Below are 24671 nucleotides of genomic sequence, written 5' to 3'. Positions count from 1 at the left end.
AATAGCAGCAGCTTAAAACAACAAAGCCTTGTTTTTCACTCGTGTTACAAAACCATCACAGGTTGGCAGAGAGACGGTGTTCATTGTAGTCACTCTGGGAGTCAGGCAATGGAGCAGCCACCACCTCAAATATTGTCAGTCACTGTGCCAAGAGTAAAACGGAGTTTTGGAGGGTCTCACAATGGCAATGAAATCTTCCACCTGTAAGTGACACGTTACTTCTGCTCACAATTCATTGGCCAGAACTGTGGATGGTGGGGGGGAAGCAAGGAAAAAGGGGGAAGCATGAGGGGAAGGGAGAATGCACACTATTATTTGCCTTTTCACAGGTGAGGAAACTGATGGACTAACAGGTTGAGTTACTTGCCTAAGCTAACCTGCTCTTAAGAAAGGAACTAGAATTCAAATCTGCATTTGTTTGACACCAAACCCTTTATCTATTTCTTCCCAGGGCATCTTTGATCTTGTCTCTTCCTCACATACTTGGAGACAAGGAAGCACATGTATCTTCATCTTCACCCATAGATTTCATTTTACTGTCTCTGTGTCATAGGCAGAGGGTTAAATCAGCCTTTGTAAAAAACTCTTAAAAAAAAAAAACCAAAATGTTGCTGTCAAATGGATTCCAACTTAAGGCGACCCCATGTGTTATGGAGCAGAACTGCTCCATGGTGCTTTCCTGGCTATAATCTTTACAGAAGCAGATCACCAGGGCTTCTCCTGCAGCACTGCTGGATGGGTTTGTAGCCAAGAGCAAACCATTTGCACCATCCAGGGACCCGAACAACTCCTAGACAGTGTTTAAAATCGATAAAAAGCCATTTCTAAAGCCTAGACTACATCCTTTGCTTCTACTGTGTGGGTTTTCCCTCAAGCATTTCCCTCTGTCTTCACTATTCTTTCCTTTGTGATCTGGCCCTTAAGAAATAGGCAGCAGAGGCCAGTGTCACCAAGCAGCCAACTAGGACTGCAGCCTGGATCCAGCGAGAGGGCATCAAAGGAAGGGGAGGAACTTGAGCCTTCTTTTAATTTGCTGAACCTTTCAAATTCTTCTCCAAGGCTTGGAGTTTGGCAGAAGTAATGATTCAGGTTTGTCCTGGGCACATGTTCTGTCAGCCCCAAAAGGAAATACCATCCATGTGTTTTGAACTTATTTTTTCACTTGACTCATCAAAATACTGTTGCACAAGAGACTCTAAGTGTCCAAGGAGCTTACTTTCAAAATAAATGTCTTTCATTTTTGCCTTTGGAAATGGCTAATCACATTTTATCAAAAGTCAGCAGCCTTGTATCTTCAAAGACTGAATTTGAAACTTGGAACTCCTGTTTCATATACTGACGTAGGGAGAAAAGATTTTTTGGGGGGGGAGATGGGCGGTGGGGTGGCTACCACTACTTCCCAATATTTTTCAGGCTATAAAATGCCCAGGTCTATATGACAAGAGAAGGTTTTAAAATGAAAACTTTAGGAAAATGATGGCTCATTTTATAATTTTAGGGTAATTTTAAACAAAAGAGTAATTGCCACATCTGTATGATATGGGGGAGAGAGAGTTATAGGTGGCTTAAAAGAAGGAGCCCAGGGTCTTCAGAGACTCTTATTATTCATATGTTAGATCTTCTTTGCCTATCTTCTGTATTTGTGAATATTTTTTTTTTAATCCTCTTTTTCCTTCTTTTTTTGATTAAAAAATGTCCATCCTTTGTTATGGCATTACCTGTTGTATTTTTTTGGTCTTGAGTTCTTTCTAGTTCAGTCTTCATTTCTATAGTGATTTTTCTCCTTTTATTTCTGTTTATTCCCTGGATGCTATTCTAACACCTAATTTCTGAGTTTTGAAATACTTGGTAGAGGGTCAGTGAAAAATAGGAAAACCATCAACGAGATGGATTGACTCAGTGACTTCAACAATGGGCTCAAACATAACAATGATTGTGAGGATGGCACAGGACCGCGCAGTGTTTCGTTAATGTTGTACGTAACAGTTGCTGTGAGTTGGAACTGACTGACTCAGTGGCACCTAACAACAAAAAATACTAACTGGCACTGTTTTTTCATATATTGTATAATTTTATTTCTTTATTTTGAAGGATTAAGATATAGTTTTCATCTGTTTAGTGCCCATGTCTTTTTTGGCATATTTTCATTGTCTACAGGGATGTTTTTATCTTCTTTTTACATAAACATAGAAATATAAAGTGACTTTCTCAAGACCCTACAGCTACTAAGTGGCAGAGAAGGTTCACACCCATGTTTATCTGGCCCCAAAGCCTGTAATCTTTCTACTAATATTTATCATATACTGTAAGTCTACTCTGTACCAGATAATTTACAAACAAAATTTTATTTAATGTAGCATCCTGCAAGACAGTTTCATTATTAAGGCTCAGAGAGTGTTATGGATTGAACTATGCCCCCTAAAAATATGCCCCACGAAAACCCTACTATACCTGTGGTTACAATCCTCTTTGGTAGTAGGGTTTTCTTTGTTATGTTAATTATGCATTAGTGTAGGGTGTGTCTTAAGTCAATCTCTTTTGAGCTATAAAAGAGCAGATTAAGGAAGCAGCAGAAAACCAGAGATGGGGGAAGATAGATGCCAAGCCACATGAAGATTGCCAAGGAACAGAAGCTCAGAGGAGAAAAGGACCTTCCTCCAGAGCCGACAGACAGAAAGGCATTCCCTACAGCTTGCACTCTGAATTTGGACTTCTACCCATCTGTCTTAGTTTTCTAGTGCTGCTATAACAGAAATATCACCAGTGGATGGCTTTAACAAACAGAAGTTTATTCTCTCACATGCTAGAAGGCTAGAAACCCAAATTCAGGGCGCCAACTCTAGGGGAAGGCTTTCTCTCTCTGTCAGCTCTGGGGAAGGTCCCTGTCATCATTTTCCCCCTGGTCTAGAAGCTTCTCAGCTCAGGGACCCCGGGTCCAAAGGATATGCTCCCAGGGATTCTTCTTTGGTGGTATGAGGTCCCTATCACTCTGCTGGCTCCTCTCTCCTTTTGTCTCTTGTAAGATAAAAGGTAATGCAGGCCACTGTGTCAGGGAAACTCTCCTGAGTTCAGGGCTGTGACCTGCGAAAGGGTGTTGCATCCCACTCTGATCCTCTTTAACATAACCTAATCTTGTCTCATTAACCATAGGCTGAGATTAGGATTTACAACACAGTAAAATTACATCAGATCACAAAATATAGGACAACCATACAGTACTAGAAATCATGGCCTAGCCAAGTTGACACATATTTTGGGGGGGGGGACACGATTCAATCCATGACACCATCTGAGTAAATAAATTCCTGTCTGTTAAGGCCTAAAAATTGGGGGTCTATTACTAAGAAAGAAGGGGAAACTAGATGCTGGGGAAGACAACTAGTAGTATTTACCACAGGAACTAAACAAGGTGATCTGATTCGGAGTAACCTAAGGCGTGTATGTGAACACTCACTTAGACTGATTCTTTATAATCCTTCTCCACTATCAAATAGGTTTCTTCATAGCAAAAACTTGATTTACCTTTATAGTCCTGGTTTGTCCTGAAGTGCCTCAGGCATGATAAATATTAACATGTTTTTGGGAGAGAATATGATATAACCTTAAAGTAATTTGGGAAACTATTACTAACAAACGATACAGAACAGTATGATGTTATGGTCTCACATTCTCTCACTAGGCTGCAAGTTTCCTCAGAGTCAGTAAATCACTAAATCTACCTCTTTCTTTCTAGAGTATTGAATGTTGACTGTGGCATGTAATTGGTATTAAAAGACATTAGCAGTATTCATCCACGGAGCTCACTGAGGCCTAAAGCAATCAGAGAAGACTTCATTAAGTGGGACTTGGGATGGTGAAAAGCCCTTTTCCCCACTGACAGAAAATAATAATCAATATTTGTATAGCATTTTAATTACATCTTCACAGCATCACCAGGATGTTCTCTTTCATTAAATCCTCACATCACCGGGGTATTGTTTTTATCCTTATTTTACAGATGAAGAAATGGAGGCTCAAGACACTCCCCTTAGCAAGTGGCAGAACTGGAACTAGAAATAAGATCTTAAGAAAACCACGTGGACTGCTAGGGGAGGGAAATTTTTCAATTTCAGTAAAATTAGTGAGTACCTGTTATGGAGAGAGAGCTACAACATCCTTTAGTTTCACTTTCAGGAGATTAAGAAAGTAAAATCGGGCAAAATGAGGGCAAATCCTTTTGCCAGAACTTTCTAAATGCAGGATTAGGATCAAGCAATAAACCCACTGCTGTTGAGTGGATTCCAATTCATAGTGACTCTATAAAAACCCATTGCCGCTGAGTTGATTCCCACTCAAAGCGACCCAACAGGGCAGAGCAGAACTGCCCTATAGGTCTCCAAGGAGTGGCTGGTGGATTTGAACTGCCGATCTTTTGGTTAGCAGCTGAACACTTAACCATTGAGCCATCATGGCTCCTGTGACTCTATAGGACAGAGCAGAACTGCCCCACAGGGTTTCCAAGGCTAGGCTGTCTTTACCGAAGCAGACTGGCACATCATTCTCCTGCAGAGAAGCTGGTAGCCTCCAACAGCCAAGCTTTCCTTAGCAGATGATCGCTTAACAACTACATCACCTAGGACTCCTTCCATCAAGTAATACTGTGCTTGTTACCGGCTTTTTAAAAGACTACAATTCCCAGCATGCCAAAAGGCACCTCGGGAAGACGTCGACTCCCAGCATTCTGTACTTGGGAACTCCGTGTCCCAGAATGCAGCGCTCCTCCAACTCGTTCTCAGAGGGCCAACGAGACTACAGTTCCCAGCATGCAGCGCCGCCCCCTGTTTCTGGCGCCCCGCTGGGCCCTGCTTCGGAGAGACCTTCTAAATCCCAGAAGGCCGGTCCTGAAGTCAAAGCCCCATCTCGGGGATGTATCTGTAGAACGGTTCTGGCCCGTTGAGCCTGTCCAGAAGAAGCCTCGGAGGGATGGGTTGGGGCCTGGGCCGGGCTTCGCGCAGGCAGCGTTTGAGACAGCCCCATCGGGGCCCTCCTGGGGCCTACCTCCCTTTGAACCGCGGTGGCGGGCGGGCGCTCTGTCTCCTGCACTCCGTAGGGTAGGGGCCGCCATCTCCATGGCCACGGCCGCGAGTCGGCCTTGTGCCGGCGGGTCGCGGGACATCCTGTGGCGCGTGAGTACAGCGCACTGTGTGGCACGTGCTCGACCGCTGTTAGGGTCGGACTGGAAGGGCGGGCGCTGCCCGCGTGTGCGCGCTGGGCGGGGGAGGGGCCGATCCACGGGGAAGGCGCGTGGGGAGAGAGGGACCTGAGGAAATTAATTACAGAGTGTTTCTTTGGAGGTGGGGGGGCGCATCCCGAGTGGGTTCTCGGTACAGGGCGTGTGCTCGGAACGTCCTGAGTGGCAGCTAGTTATGGAGTGGGAGAGGAGCCCTGAGTGGAATCTGGTTACCGGGTGGAGGGGGAGTTGTTAGGGAATGTTCAACAGTTTTCTCTTCTGTGAGGAAGCTGGATTGGGTGGAAGAGTGTCCTTAGCGGAAGCTAAGAGAGGGGTGACCTGAATGGAAATTGCAGCAAGGAGTGCGGAGGAGTTTTATGCCAGGGCAGTGTACGTGGTAGGTGCGAAATAAATAACTTGTTGATGACTTGGGGTAAAAAGTGAAAAGGAATGTCCAGAATTGGGGGAGAGGGTAGGGTGGCACATTCAGCAGAGGCTGGGGTTGGGGACTGGTACACAGGGCAGGTATTCTGTGCAAGAAGTTAGATGTATGCACTGTGGGATCGAAGTCCTTCTTGAAGTTGTTTCCATTCTGTGCAGGGCAGAGAGAAGTAGGAAGATCCCTTTTGGAATAGTGCTTCTAACCCCGTAGCACTGTCATCTCTCTTGTATCCCACGCTGAGAACTTTTGGGTCCTCAATTCTTCGCTATTCTTTATGGGCTATATTATCAGTCACAAAATCCTGTAGATTCTACCCCAGAAATGTGGCTGGAATTTGTTCCATTTTTTCTATCTCATTGTTACAGCCCTCCTTCAGACATCAACTGTATAATCTTTGGCTTGAACTGTTACAGGTGACTGCCTCCAAACTCCTTTGTCTCCTTCTAGGTCTTGTCGCCCCCGCCCAACCACCTTCTTCACAGTAACTGTCCAAACAAGAGTGTTTTACCTTCCCAAACAAAGCTCTGACTGCCAAATTCATGCTTTAAAGCCTTTAGTATCTCCCCTTGTATTTATTTATTCAACCGTAAATCTTGTGCCTCTTGTTTGATAAGCACTGGGAATTTAAAAATGAATATGCTGCAGTAGCTGTCCAATAAGGAGCACATATAATTGTAAACACAATTATTATATATATAAAAAAATTGCCATGGAGTCAATTCTGACTCATGGCGACCCCATGTGTGTCAGAGTAGAACTGTGCTCCATAGGATTTCCAATGGCTGTGACCTCTTGGAAGTAGATCGCCAGGCCTTCTGCGGTGCCTCTGGGTAGATTTGAACCTCCAGCCTTTCAGTTAGCAGCTGAGTACGTTAAATGATTTATACTACCCAGGGTTGTCACGTAAAATTACACAGGTTTTCAGTATTAATGTAACTATAATTATCAAAGCTAAAGAGACAAGTAGAAGGTACTATAAAATCAAGTTGTAAAACTAAATAAAATAATCGCATCCTCCCCCAAAAGCGTGCTATTCGATGTAGCACTTGACTCGGGACTGATGCATGCATCAGTTTACCAGTAAATACATCATCCTGTAGTGGCATGTGAAGCCCTGGTGGCACAGTGGTTAAGAGCTCAGGCTGTTAACAAAAAGGTCTGCAGCTGGCATCCACCAGCTGCTCCTTGGAAACCCTATAATTCTGTGATTTTCAGAAACATTTAAGAGAATTATATGTTTCACTTTAGGAAAATCAACTGCTAGATTCTAGAGGTTTTTACTTAGTTTCTCTCTTTGGTATTCCTGCCTTTCTTGGATGGGTCCCACAGGTCACTGTGAGTTGGAACCAACTCGACGGCAGCGGGTTTGGGTGTTTTGGTTTTGGTAGTGGTATGTAATATGAGTAGTACTGACCGTTTGGGTTTATAGATAGCTACCATGAGTCGGAATCGACTCGACGTCAGTGGGTTGTTTTTTTACCTGCACTAAGATCTGGGTGTAAATATTAGCGATTAAATATAACCGTGTTTGCAAATTCAGTGTTTGCATAACTGAAATAATTTAACTGAGTTGATAACTGAGGGTTTTTGTTTTGTTTAATTATAGGTTTTAGGCTGGAGGATAGTTGCAAGTATTTTTTGGTCAGTGCTGCTTCTACCCATTTGTACCACAGTATTTATAATCTTTAGCAGTATTGATTTATTTCATCCTATACAGTGGCTGTCAGGTAAGTGATATTCAGTTTGGGGTAATCAAATTTATAGGACCTACTTGTCAAGATAAAAATTGCAGTATGATTCAAATAACTTATTTTTAATTATCTCCTATTGGCACACCAAAGCATTCACTCGAGATAATATTAAGGCATACTCTTTCATAACATAAACCACCTTTTTATTATATAAGAAGATGAACACACCTGGCAGAGGCCACATATGATCACAGGAGCCAAAAGATCATTTGAAGACCACATAAATGAAACCCTGACTTAATTTTTGTCTTTTCTTTTTGACAGCTTTATTGAAATTATTTGTCTTTTTAAGAAAGAGAGCTGTCTCTGTCACCCGTTTAAAAATTGTAGATAGAAAATGTGTTACACATCTCTTTAATAAATGTGTCTAAAATTAAGGATACTCCATTTCCATATTGTGGCTGATTAGGAAAAAAGATAAGAGGGAAAAGGAGGAAAGAAAGACTAGGAAAGATAAAGTAGTGTTAACACACAAAGGTTGATGAAGAGAAAAAGGCTGAAGCAGGCTAAAGTGTTTCTCAAAATCCTAGGGGACAAAAAATGACTAAATTCATTAAAATATAACTGCTGTTTCATAATGATAATAATAATAGTTACCAATTATTGTCCATCTACTGTGCGCCCGGCACCATGCTAAGCACCTCAAGTATTTTATCTCTTACCCTTCCTACAGCCCTGTATAATAGTGGTATCCCTACTTTAGAAATGAAGAAATTGAGGCTCAGATAGGTTAAATACTCTGTGCAGATAACACAGTGAGTAAGTGAACTAGGATCTGAACATTGGTCTCTGATTTCAAAGCCTGTGCTTTTCCACATGCCACAGTCTAGAATTGAAAAATAAAGGTAAATGTGGCCAGAACAGGTTTTCAAGTCTTTGAAAGTCTTGCCTAAGGCTAAGAAGCACAAATACTCTTGAAATCCCTTTTTCTTCCTCTCAACGACAATAACAACAAAAAATTCTCTTGCTTTGGAAAGTGGCAAGTATGTTTTTAATTTAATTTTTCAGAAGAAAATGCTAGTTTTCAAGGAGTAGAAGCTTTACCTTGTGGCCGTTGGATACGTTGCTGCTAAAGAATTAAAGTCATGTTTTTTGTGGACGTATATAAATTGCTTCTTGGATGGGTCCCGCAGGTCAGATGAAATTAAGCCTAAATCAGTGCACGGATGGCAAGGATTTCTATAGCCATCTTTTCTGAGCCTGTATCACTGACTGATTGTGGCTGTCTAGCCAATGCCTCGGAATACTCAATATTGTATTCTAGAATCACTCCCAATTGTACAGAATTGACACTTGGGATAAGAACTACTTGCTGTTCCGTGGTTATGGGTTTATTAATCCTAATAGCACGTTTTCTCCAGATTGGATTTGATTCACACCATTTTCCCCATCAAATGTTATTTGTTCTCTTCAACTTTTGCCTTACAGAGTCTTTTCAGAGAAATTGTGCTCTTTCTTTATTAACCTCCAGTCACAGGAATCATCTCATTCATTTGACTCTGTATATGCTTGGGTAGAGTCATTTAATTGTGGATGCTTAGGAAATACACTTCATTAATTTTGTTCAATGAGTTGCACTTTCAGAAATAATCGGTTTCATTGTTACTTCTTAGTCTGTTCAGCAAACGTATACCCTCATCATTTTATTTCTCTTGTTCATGTTTTTAGAAGATATATATACATATATATAAAATACACAGTATATATATAATCTTGAACTTTGGCATGATTTTGAAAAGGAATATTGATTGTTGAACTACTTTGAAGTGTGACTGTATTAGTATTTCACAGGGGTATCATGAAATATCAAGACTTAAAAAAATTTCAGCTCATTTGAGGATGTTTTATGCATTATACTATTTCCAAAAATGTGACTTTGGCTTTAGCTATAGGGGCTAATTTTGTTTATTAAGATGTGATCTGAGAAATATTGTTTATATTTTAAAAAGAAACTTCACTTGTTTTTTTTTTTACTAAATGTGATACCGTTCTCTTTCACATGATGCAGTGTGTTTGCATATGGTAGTATTTTGTTTGAGATTAACATCTGGGTCATCTATAAGAAATTCTGGTATAATTTTAAAGTACCCAGAGCCAGGTCAGAATAACTCAAACTGTAGTTCTTGAGTTGATGTCCTATTGGACCTGTCAACAGTGTATGATTAAATTCTCAAAGAAAAGATACTTTTTAAAATTAAAATTATAGCTGTGGTTTAAACCTCTTTTCTATTGCAGTATACTGAACATGACTACATAACTAAATAAACTTGACTAATTTGGCTGTCTTGTGTTTCAGATTCTTTCAATGATCTATATAGTTCATATGTAATCTTTTACCTCCTCCTTCTGTCAGTGGTAATAGTGATAATAAATATTTTCAATGTGGAGTTTTATACAGGTAAGTTTTTAGTGTTAACCATCTCAAAAATATCTGAATATATTTAATTAAGGGTGTTTTGTATATGGGTGTATATAACAGAGGCCGTGTTTTGTATCAAAAAAAATGTATATAGAATCATATACTTCGAATGCCTTACCCACCTTAGAATATATTTGAGTGCTAGTTTCTCTGCTTTAAAAAATATTTAGGCCTTTTAATAGTTGACAGCTCATGTTAAAGTTGTTATTCAGCGGGTATAATATCAAAAGAATTCCTTTTCAGGGTAGGATACCAGAACAGGTGACTTCTAACGTCTTTTTCAAATAAGAAAAAGCTATAATTCTGTGATTTTCAAAAACATTTAAGAGTATTATATGTTTCGCTTTAGAAAAATCAACTGCTCAATTCTAGAGCTTTTTCCTTTTCTCAGTTTCTCTCTTTTGTGTTCCTGCCTTTCCAGATTCCTTGAGTCTGTCTTGTGATACAGTAAGATGCTTTTTGCTGATACTTCTTTTTTTGACTATAACTTCAGTCCTCATCTAAGCGCTCCAGTAATTCCTTGCTAGACATAGTATAAAATATCAAATCCTCACTCTAGGTATTATATGCTCTTCCTTTGGTATCCTAATGTCTCACTGCTGGCTGGTGGGTCTCTTTTATTCAAGCCCTATACAGACCTCATTGGCTTGTGTTCTTTCACACTTCCACGTACCTGAATCATCTTCTATTCATGATATGCCAGGCTAGGGCTCCCCAGCCTGTCATCCTTAGAGCCTGACTAGTTATTTTGGCTCATTCTTTTATTAAATAAGCCTTGCTTATGCATTTATTATGTCCCGTGCATTGTATGGGGATAAGGGATAAATGATGTGATCCCAGCCCTCCCCAGAGGATCACAATTATGGGGAGACAGACAGGAAACATCAGGCATATTCAGTTAACACTGCATTGGATACCGTGGGATTATATAGGAGTGCTTATCTGGCAGTGGAAAGTTTGTGTAGGAGATGATGTTTAATCCAAGTCTTGAAGGATGAGTTGTATTGAGTAGACAAGGAAAATGATGTTCTGGGGGAAGGCATATGTAAAAAGACTTACTGACGTGAGTAGGCTTGGTACAGCCAGGTATAGTAAGTAGCACAGTCTGTAGGCCCTCAGGGCAGCCTCTTCCCCATAGTGTTCAGCACCTTCTTCCTTAACATTTATTTTTCCACCTCCCACGGTCTCTTTACTCTGAATATGTTGAAGGAGGAATGCCTATATAGATAGGTCAGGGAATGCCATGTTAGCTATTTTCAAAGGGCAGCAGTATCCCACCCATACTCACCTCCCCCAACTCACTTCCAGAAAACTTTTTTGAATTATCAGAGAAGTATTAAAAAATCCCTATACAAGCATTTATTTTAGGATTCATTGTTGTCAATATAGACTCAGTTTATGGTTTATTTTTCACAGATGGAGTATGTATTGACAATATCGGGTGCTGAAATAAAGATAACTTGCTGGAGGCGAGGATTTTATCTTCTGGGGCACTTAGGAGAGTATCAGGATAGCCACTATTTGTGCTTTCAGGAATAAAAATGTTAACCATGCTATCTTTAAGTTTCATCTCTCTAGATTCTTTTTTTTTTTTTGAGTGTATCTGTTCGTGTTCTATCTTTTTTCAAATCATTTGAACTGAGGCTATTTCTTTCCTACATTTTACATTGACTGTCAATTTCTCCCTGCCCTTTGGAATATTTATGCAGGGATTAGCGGGAATAGTTTAGGTTCTCTAACTTCATAGGCTGCAGATTATAAAGCCACAATAATGTGCTCTTTTTGCAGTTGTGCCTTGCATTCCCTGCTCCAGACTGGCGCTGATAGGGAAGATTGTTCATCCTCAGCAGGTCATGCACTCATTTGTTCATGCTTCTATGGGAATGGTGATGGCTTGGTGTGCTGCATTGATAACCAAGGGCCAGTACAGTTTTCTTGTGGTTCCCTGCACAGGTACCGAGAGGTAACAGCAAACACTTTTTTCCTAAAGAACCTTGTTTAGTTACTAAGCCAAAGGTGACCTATATAGGTTAATACTTTATGGACATTATTTACTTTCCAGACTCCTGCAGAAGTTGTTTTCTTACATATGTCAAGCATTTTGATGTTTTATGTTTATCGAATTCAGTGGTTTTTTTTTTAACCATTTATTATGTGCCAGGTACTATGCTAAGTGCTGTTGGATTTATGAGAGTGATTCATACACAGACTAGAAGCTCCTTGAGAGCTGGGACCAATAGGAAATTAAGACGTGGACACATATGGATGTTGTAGAAGGAAGAAAGTAGAGAGAATCCACAAATGGCTTTTTAGAGGAGGTGGCATTTAGTTTGAAGGAAGTGTAATATGAAAAGAATGAAGAAAAAATTTTTAAATAATCATAATTACCTTCTAGAGTGTACTTTCATAATGTTGAAACTTCTACAGTTCTTGAACTCATGGCATTGATATAAATTATACGTGGATATTCTGACTTCAGAAATCTGAAAAGATTACCATAATGGAGTAATCTTAGGGTCCCTATGTTCCACTGACTTTAGAGCAATGCTATATGATTAGTCCTGAATGTTTGATTTCACCATACCTATTCAGTCTGTATGCTGAGCAGATAATCTGAGAAGCCGGACTATATGAAGAAGAATGAGGCAGCAGGACTGGGGGAAGACCCATTAACAACCTGTGCTATGCAGATGACACAACCTTGCTTGCTGGTAGTGAAGAGGACTTGAAGCACTTGCTAATGAAGATCAGAGACCACAGCCTTCAGTATTGATTGCACGTCAACATAAAACAGAAATCCTCACAACTGGACCAATAAGCAACATTATGTTAAATGGAGACAATATTGAAGTTGTCAAGGATTTAATTTTACTTGGACCAATAATCAACAGCCATGGAAGCAGCAGTCAGGAAATCAAATGATGCATTGCATTGGGTAAATCTGCTGCAAAGGACCTCTTTAAAGTGTTAAAAAGCAAAGATGTCATCTTGAAGACTAAGGTGCGCCTGACCCAAGCCATGGTATTTTCAGTTGCATCATATGCATGTGAAAGCTGGACAGTGAATAAGGAAGACCAAAGAAGAATCAATACCTTTGAATTGTGGTGTTGGCGAAGAATAGTGAATATACCATGGACTGCCAAAAGAACGAATAAATCTGTCTTGGAAGAAGTGCAACCAGAATGCTCCTTAGAAGTAAGAATGGCGAGACTGTGTCTTACATACTTTGGACGTGTTGTCAGGAGGGATCGGTCCCTGGAGAAGGGCATCATGTTTGGCAAAGTACAGGGTCAGCGGAAAAGAGGAAGACCCTCAACAAGGTGGATTGACACAGTGGCTGCAACAATGAGCTCAAGCATAACAACAATTGTACGGATGGCACGGGATCGGGCAGTGTTTTATTCTGTTGTGCACTGGGTCGCTATGAGTCATAACCAACTCAGCGGCACCTAACAACAACAATTTGATTTTAGCCTCCAGCTATTGCTATGGGAGGCAGTTTTTTTCCTTATGTGGTAAGTTTTCTTTAGTGAAAACTCTTTGTTGTTAAACATTTAATGATAGCAGCCATCTCTGAATAAGGATTACTGTGAATCAGGAAACCCCACCTGGTCATCTGGCTTAATCTCGAAATCTCTTTGCACATCTCTGTCTCTTTAGCAGAGGGGGCAGTGGAAGTTTTAGTGAGCAGGAGGCAGAAGTAAACTATAAGTGGTAAAGAGATTAGTGTCTGTAATTAATATATTTACTGATGATTTTACAGTTAGAGTCTCTAGCAAAACTAATCTCTTTTCAGCATAACTCAGGGTCAGAAAACAATCAACCAGGAGTCTCACCTCTTAGGGAGAAAGAGGTGGGCAGGTCCACAATCTTTCCTTCTTTGTGAAAAATTGACTGCTACCAAATTATGATGTTGGCTTTATATACTCCAGATATTTGATGGATTATAGAGCTCCTCAGTTAAAATCTCAGAGGAATTGAAGAGCCTGATGTTCACCAAATAGTTAAGATCTTATGTTTATAAGTAAAAGCCTGACAAAAGATGATAGGGTCATGGCTTATGGCAGTGCCCACCAGGGACTCCTCTTGGGTTTAACTAGATATTCAGCATTTACAAGACAACCGTAGCTTGGCAGGTGGGAAGCATCAGGAATTCCTCTTTATCAGGAGTCCTTGTAGCAGTTCATATAGGTCATAGGTTCCATAGCCATCTGGGAGCTGTCTTCTTGCCTCCCCGCCCCTTCCCCCACCCCCCCCCCAACTCAGGTACAAGAAGTCCGCATCAGAGAGGTGTGAGGACCTTCCTGATTTAAAAGTCTCACATCCTGCAGGATCCAGTATCTCTTACAGCAACTTCCTAGGCATAGCATGTCAGAGTAGAACTGCGCTCCCTAGGGTTTTTTAATGGCTGTGATCTTTCGGAAGTAGCTCTCCAGACCAACCTTTTCAACCACCAACCTTTCAGTTAGTAGCCGAGCATTTTCAGGTATATGTATTTATAGTTCCTCCCTGTCCAGATGGAAATAATGGCGATGGCTTGGTGTACTGCAGTAATAACCAGGGGCTTATGCAATGTTCCAGATGGAATTTACCAACCAGGGACTTTTGTTTTGTTTTACCAGAAGCAATGTTACTTAGTATCATAATTGATATTCTTACCCATCTTGTATTTCCAGGGGAACAAAGCTAGAGAGTTAACTAAAGGTCAGTTCACATGTGTCAGGGGAAAGGGTTTTGTGAATCCTTTGCCCCCACTTAACCTAAAACAAACCATTCTCTTAGAATTTGGATCATTTCTTAAGTGATTATGTCAAAGCTTTGCCTTCAGTGAATATTGAGTTTTCAACAGTGATGTGCATTCCTGATGCTGTTGAATTAAAATAATTTTTTTTCCCTTCAGCTCAGATAGCCCTGCTGCACAGACCTGCTTAAATGAATATCACCTTTTTTTCCTACTGGCTGGAGCATTCATGGGCTATACCTATAGCCTTCTGTATTTTGTCAACAATATGAATTATCTTCCCTTTCCCATTATACAGGTAAGATATCATTTGATCATTACCTTATGTCTAGAATTTGGCAGAGTTAAAATTGCCTTGGTCTATACATATAAAACTGGCTACATCTGATTCATTTAAGATTTGATTAGCAAAAGTTAGGAGTGAGATTCTCAAATACCATCTAGAGAGGAGAGGTTTGTCTTCATGAGACTTTAGTGTATGTTAGGGAGCTGTAGCTGCCCTTCCTGCTGCCACTCTTAGAATATCGCCTTGCTCTACTCTTTCCCTCCTTGCTAGGTAGTGGCAGTTACTGTGACCTGGCAGGGCTGGGGGAGGATGATGATGACATTTATGCGAAGTACCTCTGTTTAGCTGTCAGCTTCTTTTTGAACTTAAGAACCTCATGAGCTTGGGGATTTACAAGTATAGAATATGTCGGTTACTGTCTCAAATCCCTTTGAGAACAAGGCAACCAAAACCCAAACCAAACTCATTGCCATCGAGCCAATTCCAATTCACAGCGACCCTATAGAACAGAATAGAGCTGCCCCATAGGGTTTTTAAGGAGTGACTGGTAGATTTGAACTGCTCACCTTTTGTTTAGCAACCGAGCTCTTAACCCCTGCACACCAGGGCCCTAGAACAAGGCAGGGTATGTATAAATAAATAAAAGTTGCAACTGGTTTGAGAGGGACAGTTTAAATTATCTTTCAGTTAGGTTTTTTAAAAATCTGCTAATCTGGCTGATACTGTCTCTGGAACTCAGGGCTATCTATTTAGCATCACAAACGTAGGGTAACATAGGAGCAGTCCAGTAGTTGCTGTTGTTTCTGTCATGTAATGTCAAATTTGTAAAATTTGACTATTGAATTTTTTTTCTTTTTAATTTTAAATTTATCCTTGTATCACAGAAGTTTGTTCTGTGATGGCAATGTTTAACTTTGGCTTCAGTTTCAGCTTCGGCAAAAGGTTGATTTTTAACATTTGGGCATTCAGTATTTGGTTAAAATATGTATTTGGGGCCATCTTTTGTATTTATGGGTTACCCATTCTGCCCAGTTGGGTGCTATTCGCCAGCCTGGGTAGAGTTGCAGCAGAGATTTTGTTGAGTGGGTACAGTGGTAGGGAGGTGAGGATTTTGGCTAGAGTAGTTGAAATGATGGCTCTTGGTTGCCAGGACCATAGTTTCCCATCCATCAGGTTTGTAACTGTCTTTGTTTGCCTAGCTGAATAGCTTTGCCTCCCCAGAAGCCCGAGGGGGCACACTGTAGATTAGCCTTCTCATCAGCCTTAGGAACATGGTGCACAGTGTATGTTGTATGTTGCTAAGGGAAGTAGGACTGAGAGTCAGGAAGCTGCAAACTTGGTGTTATATCTCAGGCCTGTTCTTCCCTCTGTGAGCTTCCATAGAGTGATGTGATGGTGATAGTTGCTTAATTTATTTTTTAAACAGCCAAGCTGATCAGAGAATGTTAGTCCTTAAAATTTTTTTATGAGCAGTAACAACCATTATCATCATTATTATTTTTGGTGCTATCTATCATACAGTTTCCCAGTAGTATAATGGTAACCTTCTTATAAAATGTTCAAATACTATAGATGAAATGAAAGCCTCCCCCTTGACTTTTTCACAGCCAATCTCAACCTTGCCCCAGAGATAACCATTGTTACCAGCTTAGTGAATGTTATTCCACACCCTTAACTGGGTATTTACACACATACACACACACAAACACACATATATACATATATATATGGAAACCCTGGTGGCGTAGTGGTTAAGTGCTGCAGCTGTTAACCAAGAGATGGGCAATTCGAATCTGCCAGGCGCTCCTTGGAAACTCTATAGGGCAGTTGTACTCTGTCCTATAGGGTCGCTATGAGTTGGAATTGACTCAAAGGCAGTGAGGTTGGGTTTTATATATATATGTATATATGCGTATACATGTATATGTGTGTGTGGAGTGTTTACATAGTTTACATATATAAAAATCATATTGTATATATGATTGAATAATTACTTTTTCATAAAGCTCTGAAAAAAAATTTTTTTAAATCTAATTTTAGCTAATTTGCTATTAGCCCCCCCCCTTTTTTTTTTAAACTTCCTACTCTAAAACCCATTTCATTGCTCTTACCAAATTCTTAATGAGAGCCTAGTAGAGAGAAAGCAGAATATTACCTTGGAGAAGAGGAGAAAAAAATGGATGCACGCTAAGACAGGACTTGGCAAGCTGTAGGCAAACAAGGTTATTGAAAGTATTAAATGAGATAAGATATATAGAGCTCATAGCACAGTGCCTGGCACATAGTTAGTACTCAGTAAAAGGTAGCACGTGGCCAAATCATGGAAGAAATTCCACAGGGAGTTGAAAAACATTTAAGCTTGGGAACAGAAGGTGAGTTTATTAGCTGTTTTCTGCACAGCTACTGAAATGTCCACCTTCTGCCTTAGCCTTCTCTCTGTACCTTTGTGAGTGATGTTTGAGGTGAAAACTTCAGTAGGAGTAGTACAGGAACTATGCTTTTTTAACTGGGGTGGTAGTGTGGTGGTAGCACCCAGTGACTGCGTGGAATAGTGCATTTCCATACCTTATCACATGTTGAAAATATTTGAAGAAATCAGTATAATTGAAGCTGTATGGTTAGTGATGAAGCATTCACATGGGCTGCCCTTTATAAGATGTTACAGACATCTGTAGATGCTGGGTGGTGCAGATGGTCAAGCCCTGAGCTGCTAACCAAAAGGTTGGTCTTTGAAACCCATCCAGAGGTGCCTTGGGAAGAAAGGTCTGACGATTTGGTTTTGAAAGATCCAGCCATGAAAACCCTAAGGAGCACAGTTCTACTTTGACGTAAATGGGGTCACCATGAGTTGGAATTGACAGCATCTAGTTTGGTTTTTATAGACATCTGCAGACATGGTTTGAAGTTACAACCTACACCTAAATACTGTAATCTTTTTCTGTTCCTTGGTTTCTGAAGTTCCTTAAGGATCAGTCCTAGTATAAGCACAAAGAAGACTTGAATTTGGGAAGTTCATCTTTTTTTCACCAGGTTTCCTCAAATACTTTCTACTAATTTTTCATGTTTTTTCCATTGGCATTTTTGGGATGGGGAGGGGAGAAGAACGAACTACTCTTGTTTTATAAAAAGTGTAGTTTTTTTAGGGAAGAACAGTTTATATTTCTTCTTATTTGATTCTTTTAGGTCTTTAGAGTTGAAAGGTACCCACTAAGGCACTAGTTAGCTGGTTCAACCTTATTATACAGATAAGAAAATAGAGAGGAAACATGACTCGCTCAAGGCTGCACAGAAAGTGGAAGTGCTAGAACTAAGGCCTCATTCCTAATGTTTTCTGCACTGTGTCCCATTCTTAAAATTGAGTTTACAGGCAGTATGCATTATCCTTAAGATTGCAGGCTCTGAAGCCAACCCACTAGGATTCATTTCTCAGATTCTCCTATTGCTAGATGGTCACATTGGCTAAGTTACTTAACTTTTCTGTGCCTCATTTTCTTCATCTGTAACATTGGGAGAATAATAGAAAATCTTTCATAGGGTTGTGATGTTTAGATGGAGTAATGTGTGTAAAGTGCTTAGAACAGTACCTGGTACGTGGTAAGCACCCAATGGATGTTAGCTGCTGTTCTTATTATTACTATCTTTTTTGTACTTTCTCCATAGTTCTGAGTATCAAGTATTGATTGATGATAATTTTTATATTTCTGATCTTTTATCAGTGAGATATTGTATAATTTAAATATTTTAGCATCAGAAATAGTTGATTATTTTGACTCTGGAATAAACTTTTTAGACAATAATTAATGTTTCATATGTTGACTGTTGTAGTTAAGTGCTTGCTTTAGAATGAAGTAGAACCTCTGTCCAAATGTATCATTTGATTCTGTTTCTCTTTCTTTCCACAGCAATACAAATTCTTACGCTTTAGGAGGTCTCTGCTCTTACTAGTTAAACATAGTTGCGTGGAATCGCTATTCCTGGTTAGAAATTTCTGCATCTTGTATTATTTTCTGGGTAAGAATTTTTGCTTTTTCATGTCATATATGTATTAACTCAAATGTGAGAATATGGCAGTTACAAAATCATTCTTGATTGTATTTGTGTGTTTCCTACAATTGTAGGTATGTGATTAGCCCAATATTCATTGTTTAATTTTTCAAGTAGGACTTGCTTAAGGGAAAATATTGTATGTCATTTGTTCATTTTTCTGTTTAGAAAGAAAATACTCTTTTTCATAAGTTTGTGACTTTGTACTAATAGAGTAGAAACATCCTGTTCCTAAGGGGACCTTGTAGAATTTATTAGCATGAATTTTAGGCACAGGTATACAGTTTTTTATTTAATGTAATGAACAGTACAAGTTGAATGGAAAACTTAATCTTAGTAACAATATATAATATATAAACAAAATCCAAGATTCTGAAATAGACTGTTTCAAACTATAACTTTTTTAATCCTACTTTTTTCTGTGGGTATAACTTTACAAAATTGTCCTCACTGTGTGTAGGCCACTCTGTTGTCTAATTTTTTCTGCTTATAATTTATATAATCCATTTTTCTATGTAGTTCTTATAATTGTCGTTCTAATGGTAACACTTCATTGTGTTGTGTAAGCCTACTACAATCAGCTGGGTTGTACATTTGGGCTATCATAGTGGCGGGGTTAACATTCCCATTGTCAACTATTTTCTTCTGTAACTGCGTTTATGTTTGATTCACATTTCTAGCATTACCACTTTTCGTTTTTCTGTTGCACTTTGATCTTTTCTGGCCAATTTTGTTTCTTGACTTCATTTTTATAAAATATCACGTGGGTTTATCACTGGGAAACAGGGAGGCAACACAGCTATATACTTTGCTGTGTGTGTCTGGACTAAATAAAAGATATGCAGCAACCAATCACTAACAGACTTTGAAAGAAATAATGTGGTTGGTCACAGATGATGGTGTGCATTTGATTGTTACATAGTGATTTTTGGACTGAAAAAGGAGAAGGTACTATGTGCAGTTGCTCACAGTTAATACACCCCGTCTAATTTAGAATTTGTTGGGGGACTGGTATAATTCATATATATTGGAACTGTGCGAAGTGAGGACTGCGTGTATTCAGAAATCTTTCAAAGTGTCAGCAGGGCTGTGTTACTTCTGGAAGCTGAAGGAAGAATCTGATTTCTTGCCATTTCCAGCTTCTAGAAGCTGCCTGCATTTCTCCATTTTCAAGGCCAGCAGTATAGCATTTTCAAACCTCTTTCTCTTTCTCTGACTTCTTCTGTTGTCACGTCTCATTTTCCACCTCTGACCCTCCTGTCCTCCTGTTATAATGACTCTGAATCGACTCAGTGGCAGTGGGTTTGGTTTTTTTGGTTTTGTGATCTACTTGAGTAATCCAGAATATTCTCTCCTTAATCAGTTTTCAAAATTCCTTTGAACATGTAATACATTCACGGGTTAGGATGTGGACATTATTCCAAAACCAAACCAAACTCATTGCTATCGAGTCAATTTCTACTTACAGTGACCCTATGGGACAGAGTAGAACTGCCCTCTAGGATTTCCAGGGAGCTGTTGGTGGATTCCAACTGCCTACCTTTTGGTTAGCAGCCGAGCTCTTACCCACTGGGCCACCAGGGCTTCATTGCCCCTTGCCGTTGAGTCGATTCCAAATCATGGTTATTCTGTCTACCACAGATTCCAAAATTTATGGGTAGATGGATAATAGGATATTTACATAGCTGAAACTCTAGCATTTTTACTAAGGTTTTAGTTTCTGTACTTGGCCATCTCATCGACTTCAAATCTTAAAGCATGATTAAGATTTGTTAACTTTCTATTGTCCTAGTATGTTATTTTTGCCCTCAGGCCATATTCCCAAAGCTTGGATTAGCACTGCTATGGACCTTCGGAAAGATAAGTAAGTGATATATGAAAAAATTCTAATTCTAACTCTTTTCATCCTTTTAGGTGTTTGCTACTTTCCAGATGTTTTGTTTTTAAAATAAAAAAAATTCTATTCATTTTTTAATAGGTAAAATATTCATATAGTTTAATATTCCAATGAAAAAGACTCCTCCTACCCCTGCTTCCAGTCATTCAGTTCCTCTTTCCAGAAGTAAGCAATGACAATCTGTTTTTTTGTTAGATACAGCTTTTATGTTACACAAAATTGGACTTCCTGAGTTACATGGGCCATGTATTGTTTTTCTCCTCAATAATCATTCATTGTTTGCTGTGTTGTAGTAGACAACCACAATAGGGTGGTATTATTCTAATTTTACATATGAGGGAATCAGAGTTGAGCAATGTCAAGTGAACAGTTGAAGGTCACAAGTGGCAATTGAGCTGCAGCACTGGGGTGTATTGCTCTGCCTATACCCCCACACGCCTTGCACATAGTTAATGCTTTAACATACACTGTGTAAATTTCTCTTCTTTATTAGTGTTTGTTCTTTTGATTATTGGTGATTTCATTATAAGACTTTTTTTTTTTATTATGGTGCAAATATACACAGCAGAACATTTGCCAATTCAACTCCTTCTGTATGTACAATTCAGTGACAGTGATTACACACTTCGTGTTACAAAACCCTTGTCCCTATATTTTTCCTGATTATTCTGCCACCATGAATGTAAACACAGGGCCCACCACTGGGAGACTTTGTATTACATGTGGAGTTCACTAATACCAGTTTTTGAGAGTAGGAATATTAGCATATATGGGTGTTTACTTGCTAAGAGGTATGGTTTCTACAGTGTAGATTTCAATGCCTAACTTTTATAAAAAGTTCCTAGGTAAAATTGAGTTTTGTCTTCTGTTTAATTGTTAGATATAAAACCAAACTCATGGGTCATTTATTATGTTATCCCAGATTTTAAAGTGGGTCAAATGGAAAGGGAAAAACAATAATGATATTTGATAGAAATTTCACGTAATACCTTTTTCCCCTTTCATTTTAAAAATGTTTGTGTGGTACAGTGCCTGATACTCTGTCCATCATGTATGCCAGGCCCTCAGTAAATACTTACTTAAAAACGAAAAGTAAATCCAGCATTTATTAACACCCCCCACCCCACAGTGAGTGTCAGGCATTATGCTGGGCACTCCTAATTTGAAAGCTGTTTTAAATCTTATGAAAACCGTAAGAGATGGAATGAAGAGATTACACCACCATTATGTGAATGAGAAGGGCTCTGGGTGGTACAAATGGTTTGCACTCAACTGCTAACCCAGAGATTGGCAGTTCAAACCCATGCAGCCTCCTTATGGAAAGCCTTGTAACACATGGGGTTGCCATGAGTCGGCAATATGTTGGTATATGGATGAGGAAACTGAGCGTTGGAGAGATCATGTGATTTACCTAATTATCCATTAAAAAAAAAAAAAGATTCAGAGCCATAGTGACCCTGTAGGACAGTAGAACTGCCCCATAGGGTTTCTAAGGCTATAATCTTTACAGAAGCAGGCTGTCACATCTTTTTCCTGCAGAGTGGCTGGTAGTTTTGAACCACTGACCTTTTGGTTAACAGCCAAGTGCTTAACCACTGTGCCACGAGTGCTCCTTACTTAATTACAGTCCTCATAAATGGCAGGGTCAGAGGTTCAAATCCTAGTTTTCACAGTTGCCAGTTGTGTGACTGTAGGATTATGATGACTTTTCTAATTGGTGTATTCAAGGTTTTGGTAAGATTAGCTTTAGTTAGCATTCTAATGAAGTTTCTTAAAATGCTTTAAATATAAAGAATTGCTATTTTTAGGTAATAGTATGTGCTTTTGGAGCCCTGGTGACTCAGTGGTAAGAGCGCTGCTGCTAACCAAAAGATTGGCAGTTTGAATCTACCAGCTGCTCCTCGGAAACCTTATGGGGCAGTTCTACTCTGTCCTATAGGATTGCTATGAGTTGAAATTGAGTCCACAGCAACAGGTTTGTTTTTTTGTTTTGTTTTTAGTGTGTTCTTTTAACCACTGTGAAACTGTTCACAAGGTATACAGATAGAACTGAAATCTGATCCAAGAGAGCTGGTAGTCATGTTGAATGGTTTTTAAATATCAAATTAAAAAGTAACAATAATTAAATTTCACCCAGCTTCTAGTAGTTGGCTCATAGACTTGGGTCATTCTTCCTCCATAGCTCCACAGTAAATGCCTGTGAATATTTTGAGCACAGGAAACTGCAGTGTCAGTTTAGGTCCATTCCTCTCTTCAGGCTGCCTTATTTACCTCATAAGAAAGTATCAGGAAAAGAACTACAGGGTACAAAAGGAGAAGAGTACCACTATCATTATTTAGAAATAGGATTTCTTTGTTTCTAAGAGTGTTGCTTCAACTCTGTAAATTATTTAGATTGCTTCTTTTCCATAGGACTAAATAGTAATTTCTGTTTTCATAGGCAGTTACATCCTCTTGACACTGTGAGTGGTCTCTTGAATCTCTCATTGCTCTACCATGTCTGGTTGTGTGGTGTCTTTCTTCTAACAACTTGGTACATCTCATGGATACTCTTCAAAATCTATGCTACAGAGGTTAGTATTGAGTCTTTGATTCATACTTCTTTGTTTTAGAGTACGCAGATTGATTTTTTAGTAGAGTACTAATCAGCACGCTATGCTGAAGCCATTTTGATAAAGAGGTTTTGGTCTCATTTGTTAGGGACATATCATTTATAATTGTCATTTGCTTTGTATTTTTTTCCCGAGTAACAGTGTTAATATTCACTTAATTTTTGGTAACTAAACAGATTGGGCTGATAATTGTTCTTACTTACTATCCTTTATCTATAGTCTAGCTCTCTGGAGGCTTCTGTTTCTCTGTTGAGTACATACTAAATGGGCCTGAATCTTAAATTAATTTTACATGCAATTGATATCCCCCAAAAAAAAAAAAAACAACAAACTCATTGCCATTGAACACGTTTCAACTCATAGTGACCCTATAGGGCAGAGTAGAACTGCCCCATAGGGTTTCCAAGAAACAGCTGGTGGATTTGAATGGCCAGCCTTTTTGGCTAGCAGCCATTTGGAGCCCTGGTGCCATGGTACAGTGGTTAAGAGCTTGGTTGCTAACCAAAAGGTCAGCCGTTCAAATCCACCAGCTGCTCCTTGGAAACCCTGTGGTGGAGCAGTTCCCCTCTGTCCTATAGCTTTGCTATGAGTCAGAATTGACTCGATGGCAACGGGACGCTATTGATATAGATATTATTAAAATACTTAGATCTAAGGCAATAAAATATTTGTTCTTTGAAGGAAAGTTTTGAAATTTATTTTAAAGAAATGGTTTTGAAAATTGAGGCAATCATCTGGGTAATTCAGACAAAAATCTTTTTAAGTAAATGGGAATTATTTTTATTATTATTTTTCCTAGAAAATGAATGTTTCAGATTCATTTTACCATCTCTGTAGGTTTGTATCCTTTAGTGGCTTCAAAGAATCTTTATTTCTGAAATTTGTTTCTGTTATTGGAAACCAGAGGTCTGATAAAATCGGAACAGTAACATTTTAGAAAGTGGTGTGTTTAGGTATATGTAGCTTTAGTGCAACCTGTTTTTGCAAGGAGCAGTAAAGATGTTAATTTGGTTGTATTATCTCCTTTCATAATATATTTCAATTAGTGCTTACTTAATGTAATAAAGTCATAAAAATAATCATTTTCATAGTCTTTATATTTGATTATATTTGATAGGCTCATCTGTTCCCTGTTCAACCATCATTTGCTGAAGAGTCAGATGAATGCCTCCCTAAAGTTTTAAACAGCAATCCTCCCCTCATCATAAAGGTACCAGAATTGTGCATTTTGCACCTTTACACAACCATTCCTAACTTGTCTTGCAGAATG

At 39.2% G+C, this 24671-nt stretch overlaps 1 protein-coding gene across 3 annotated transcripts in view; it reads left to right on the top strand.

The window, feature by feature from the left end:
- The first annotated feature begins 2023 nt into the window (after positions 1–2023).
- The window catches only part of NDC1 (NDC1 transmembrane nucleoporin), a 58600-nt gene continuing 35952 nt past the window's right edge, over positions 2024–24671 (top strand). The window contains exons 1-9 of one of the 3 annotated variants that reach the window (XM_023549571.2): positions 2024–5165; positions 7258–7378; positions 9699–9800; positions 11610–11784; positions 14722–14860; positions 18751–18859; positions 20705–20756; positions 23230–23362; positions 24519–24611. In XM_023549571.2, the coding sequence (XP_023405339.1) occupies positions 4680–5165; positions 7258–7378; positions 9699–9800; positions 11610–11784; positions 14722–14860; positions 18751–18859; positions 20705–20756; positions 23230–23362; positions 24519–24611 (1410 nt within the window). In that variant the 5' untranslated portion in view covers positions 2024–4679. Of the gene's footprint in view, positions 5166–5360; positions 5607–7257; positions 7379–9698; positions 9801–11609; positions 11785–14721; positions 14861–18750; positions 18860–20704; positions 20757–23229; positions 23363–24518; positions 24612–24671 lie in introns of those variants that run through there. The other 2 variants (XM_003411070.4, XM_023549572.2) reach the window with 2 other exon arrangements.

The sequence above is a fragment of the Loxodonta africana genome, chromosome 3 (genome assembly GCF_030014295.1).
Source record: "Loxodonta africana isolate mLoxAfr1 chromosome 3, mLoxAfr1.hap2, whole genome shotgun sequence".
In the NCBI taxonomy this organism is placed as follows: Eukaryota; Metazoa; Chordata; class Mammalia; order Proboscidea; family Elephantidae; genus Loxodonta; species Loxodonta africana.
Note: the sequence above shows the minus strand (reverse complement) of the source record. Positions and strands in the feature narration are given on the sequence as shown.